The sequence below is a fragment of the Physeter macrocephalus genome, unplaced genomic scaffold (assembly GCF_002837175.3).
Source record: "Physeter macrocephalus isolate SW-GA unplaced genomic scaffold, ASM283717v5 random_1167, whole genome shotgun sequence".
In the NCBI taxonomy this organism is placed as follows: Eukaryota; Metazoa; Chordata; class Mammalia; order Artiodactyla; family Physeteridae; genus Physeter; species Physeter macrocephalus.
Window position 1 is genome coordinate 4424 of NW_021146936.1, and position 5016 is coordinate 9439.

The 5016-nt window shown below is 63.4% G+C and overlaps 1 protein-coding gene across 1 annotated transcript in view; it reads left to right on the forward strand.

Annotated features, from left to right (window-relative positions):
- Window positions 1-2506, forward strand: part of LOC114485558 (serine/arginine repetitive matrix protein 3-like) — a gene marked incomplete at its 5' end in the record, with an annotated part of 3587 nt that extends 1081 nt beyond the window's left edge. The window contains 3 exon segments of the mRNA XM_028487210.2: window positions 42-408; window positions 489-626; window positions 2238-2506. Coding sequence (XP_028343011.2) covers window positions 42-408; window positions 489-626; window positions 2238-2451 — 719 coding nt within the window.
- Window positions 2507-5016: the final 2510 nt, after the last annotated feature.

Consider the following 5016-nt stretch of genomic DNA (forward strand, 5'->3'; position numbering starts at 1 on the left):
CCTCGTCCGCACTAACCCCATAGACCCCCTTCCGCTCCTGAGTCCTTTCCCCCCCAAGGCGCCCACTCACTCTCCCTAAGTGAGCCCTTCCCTGTCACCGGGCCCCCCTCCGCCCGCTCCTCCCCTGCCCGGGGCCCACTGTCTCCCAGCTGAGCGCCCCCTGTCGCCGTGCCCCTCCTCCAGGGCCAAGGAGCGGCCCCCGCGCGCCCGGCCCGCCAGCACCTCCCCGTCCCCGGGCGCGCACGGCAGGCACGGCGGCCCGGAGGGGAAGAGCTCGTCGCGCAGCCCGGGCCCGCACCCTCGCTCGTGGAGCTCCAGCCGCTCGCCCTCCAAATCCCGCTCGCGCTCCGCGGAGAAGAGGGCCCGCAGCCCCAGCCGCTCGCCGTCGCCCAAGAAAACCGTGGGCCGGTAAGTGCGGGCGCAGGGCTGGCGGCGGGACCGGCCGGAGCTGCCGGGCCGCCTCGCTCATCTCAGGCTGGGCCCCGCAGGGACAAGGACGGCGAGGGCCGCGCGAGGCACGCCGAGGCCGAGGCCGCCCGCGCCCGGCGCCGCTCCCGCAGCTACTCGCCCATCCGCAAGCGGCGCCGGGACTCGCCCAGCTTCATGGAGCCGCGGCGCATCACCAGGTATGGAGGGGCCGGGGCCGGGCCGCGGGGACCTTGGGGGTCCTCGACCAACCGCACCTGGTGCGGGGAGGGGAGGGCGCCGAAGGAGAGAAGGTGAGGGGTGGGAGAGGGAAGAGGGCGCTCAGGCTAGGACTGAGGTGCGGGGGAGGGGTTGGGACCCGAGAGGCAGAGGTGCAGGCTCACTGCGGGGAGGGAGGCCTCCAGAAGAGAAGCGTCCTGAGGACCACGGAGGGGAGGGGCCCGGTTCTGGGGTCTGGGTACAGCAGCAGGCAAGGAGTTCAGCTCTGGAAGATTCCAGCCATCCCTCTTGGAGCCCCTCCCTCCTCCTTCCCTCCCCACATTCATCTCCTGGCAATGATGTGTCCTTTTCTCCTTCATCTCAAGGTCCAGCCTGCTGAGTGGCCTGTGGCCAGCCTGGGGGCCGGGTGGACCCCCTCTCCACAGGCTGCAGGGGAGATGCCCATGTGAGCTGACTGGCTCTGCTCGGCTGTCTGTCTGCCTCTCCTTTTCTCACTAAGCTCTCTGCTCACTTCCCAGTCCCCTGGGGAATTTGGAGGAGGGGGCACCGGCAGTCTGGGCTCTGGGGCAGCTGTGAGGGGAACCGGGCCCTCCCACTTTGCCCACACAGTCTTCCGGGACTGGAGGGTCTGGGCCTGGGTCTCCAGGTGAGATGATGGTCTGCATTTGTGGAAATCACCCTGCAGCCCTAGATCCTCGACGTGGGGTAGAGGGCCGCAGGCGAAATTCTGAGCCCAGCTCTGCCCTGGCCTTGCTGGGCCGCCATGGGAGATCAGCGTGCCTCTCTGGGCCTCAGTTCTCACATCAGAGCCAGAGCCAGGCTGCCAGGCTTGGGACACCCCCCCCCCCAGATACCCCCATAAGCAGGGGGTCCTAAGACAGCCTCCACACCTTCCACCTGGCACCCCCTTCAGCCCCCTCCCAGGCTGCCTCCTCCTCCTCCCACTAACATACACCTGTTTTCTTCCTCAGAATTAACCCCACGCAACGGGGCATTGTCGCCCCCTTAACTCTGTTTTCTTTTCTCTGGGTCACAGTCTCCTGGCTTCAAACTAACTCCGGGCCAGCGGGAGGTAGCTGAGTGAGGAGTGGGGCCGGCGGGCCTGGGCCAGGCCCTGGGGCATGGGCAGCAGTGGCCAGGGGGCTCCTCTTGTTCCCTCTGAGTGACCTGAGAACCAAAATCCTCCATCCCGCGGGCAACAAAGAAGCAGGAATGGGCCATGTTCGCAAACCCTCCCCTGCACAGAAGCCACTGCTTAGCTTGGCCGATGTGAGTTGTCTACACTTAAAAGTTGCATTTATTCAACAAATTTTTATTGAGCACCTACTCCGGTCACGCAGAGACTTGGTCCCCTTTCCCTGCAGACAAGTGAGGAAAAACAAAGTGATCAACATGAAATTGGACCACTGCATGTCCACTCTTGCTGGGGCAGGGGTGGAGGCGGGGAGAATTCCAAGGTCAAGGCTCAGGGGAAACTGAGGCAGGGAAGCCCTGGCCACTGCTGGGGAGGGGCTCAGGGCTTGAGTGAGGGCCCAGGACTGGCACAGCTCAGGGCCTTGGCTGGCCTGTAATCAGCTCTTCCCTCCCGGCAGTGCCCGAAAGCGTCCCATCCCCTACTACCGGCCCAGCCCCTCGTCCTCCTCCAGCTGCCTGAGCAGCGACTACTCAAGCCGGAGCCCCAGCCCGGGCCACAGCCACGGAAGCTACAGCAGCCGCAGTCGGACCCGCAGCCGCACTCGCAGCCCTTCCCGGACCCCCAGTCCCAGCTACCACAGCCGGAGCAGCTCAGAGAGCGGGGGCTTCTGAGCCCAGCAGACCCAGTTTCGTGCCCCCTGGCACAGGGAGAGGCGAGGGGTCAGGACCCAGGAGCCGCAGGGGGCCTGCACCCCACTGCTACAAAGAGGTCCCGGGTCCAGGGAAGACCTTGAGGGCTGGGGCCCTGAAGACAAAGAGGAGCTGGATTCTGCTGCTTCTAGAGGCCCCGCCCTCACCTCCTGCTCACCCACCATGTCCAGGGAACAAAGAGCCGTTTCGAACACAGGGATCACCCTGCCCCGCTTCCTGCTTGATGCCAGCTCTCCAGGCTGGGGACCTCAGCTCAGTGGACCCAGGGACACCTTTGACGGTGCCAGACCTGGGAGCCTCCCCTGCCACTACATAGGACCCTCAGCTCCTCTCTACCACTGGGCGGACACGGAGATGGGACAGCAAGCCGCAGCTAAGTTAGACAGGAGGAAGAATGGCCTAACCCTTGGTGCACCACCATCCAGGCTGAGGAACCACTTCCTTCCAGCCGGCTGCAGGAGGACCCTGGCTGAGGGCTGGAGGCTGGCCCCAGAGCCTCCCCAGACCCCTCCCCTGGCCCAGGATGCCCAGACTGGGTGGGCCCCTAAGCCTCAGCCTGAGGGGCCAGGGAGCTCACCCTTGGTCGCACCTCTCCAGGCCAGGCTCTCCCCTCCAGCCCTCGCCCCGCGCCCTGGGCCAAGGCCACGCCAGCCAGGCCTTCTGCATGACGAGAGGTGGGATATACAGACCACAGCTGCATCTGACCCTGAGATCAAAAGGCGTTCGGGTCAGGAGGTGGAAGAGAAAAGCCGTAGATGGAGGAGGAGCCTGTGAGGGGAAGAGCAAATGCAGGCGGCTGACTGAGCAGGCCTCGGGGAGTCCCGGCGTGCCCTGTGGCTGGGACCTGGGCCGGATGGCAGCAGGCCTAGGATGACGTGCCCTTTGGGGCTGCCCAAGGGAGCAGGGAGCCAAAGGGAGCGCTTCCTCCTCCTCTTCCAGAGAGGGGTGCCACACCCCTTCGAAGAAAGGGTAGAATCTAGACTTCGGGCCTTGGCCTGGGGCATGGATGGGGAAGCAGCGGCCCCCAGCTCTCTACTGCTGCTCCCAGCCCCCTCCTCCTGGGGCCCTCAGGGATCTCACGAAGTCTTCCTTGGCCCAACGGGGCAGATGCCCTGGGCTCCGGTGGGGGGAGGGGTCTGGGGTCTGGTCCGGGTTCCCCCTCTGTTTCCCCCTCCTTCTCCGCGGTGCGGATACAAATTGGACTCTAATAAAACACTTGGTGCCCGGATGGCAGGTGGTGAGACCAGGCCTCTGTGGATTTGGGTACCTGGGGAGTGCGGGGAAGGCAGCGGGTCCTGGGGTCCTTGCCTCTGAGAAATGAGAGGGACTCAGACTCCTCGGGATCAGCAGAAGAGCTGGCACCAAGGGACCAGGACCCAGCACGTCCACCTCGTGTCTCCACGCATGAGTCTGTGGAGCCTGCAGCTTGGTGGGGAGAAAAACAGGGACCCAAAAAGGCCTTCTTCCTAGCCGGGAGGCCCTGTGGGCTTTGAATACCCCCATTCCGCCCAACGCCCAGACACCCGGCCTTGCTTCAGCGGTGAACGGGAGATAGGACAGGCCCACGCGCAGGACCCTCCATAGCGGTGGAGTGTTCAGAAGAGCTGGAACACGGCGCAGAGCAACACTGGCTGTGAATCGAGGCTCCACGCGGGGCTGTGAGGAAGCCGAAAGGGGGTGTTGTCCTGAGAACGATCGGCACAGGGCCTGCCATAGCGCGAGTCATAAGTGGCCACTTAAAAGAAAACACCGCGTGTCCAGCCCCGGATGGGTGCCAGGATGGGGATTGGGAAGGGAGAGCTTGGTGTGGCTTTTTACTCTTTAATAGCTACTCACACTGTATTTCTTTCTTTTATAGAGATCTAAACAAATGCACACATTCTCCTCCCTCCCCCTCCTCCTCCTCCTCCTCCTCCTCCCCATCTTCTTTTCTTTTAGAGTGGCAGATTTTAACCTTGCTTTGAAGCAGCTGCTCTTTGGGAATCTGATGAAAGTTGGGAACCCTTTCCTCAGAAGAATGTGCACACGCCCACCATCTGTAGGCAACTTCAGACCTCACAGACACTGCAATCCTTTAGGGCTCCACAGGTCAAGAACCCTGGCCCACCTCTACTGAGAGGGCAGCGGACACGGCCACGGCTCTGGGCTGCGCGTGCCACGACAGGAGAATGTCCTTGGTCTGGTCTGGGCTGCAGAGCAGGGGTGCGGTGCTCTGAAGGCTAGGGCTGTGTCAGCTCATGACCCCTCTCTACTTTCTATTCCCTCAGACCGGAAGGGGCACCTGAGGAGGCCTTTGGCCGGTGGCTCTGTTTCTGATCTGAGGAAGCTGGTCAAAGAAGTGTCAATGATCTCTTTAATGCTTTACACAGGTTCAGCAAAACTAGGCCTCAGGCTGGCAGTTCCCTGGCGGTCCAGTGGATAAGACTTCACGCTTCCGACACAGGTGGCACGGGTTCGATCCCTGGTCGGGGAACTGAGATCCTGCACGCCATGTGGCACGGCCAAAAAAAAAAACAGCTGGGTGGG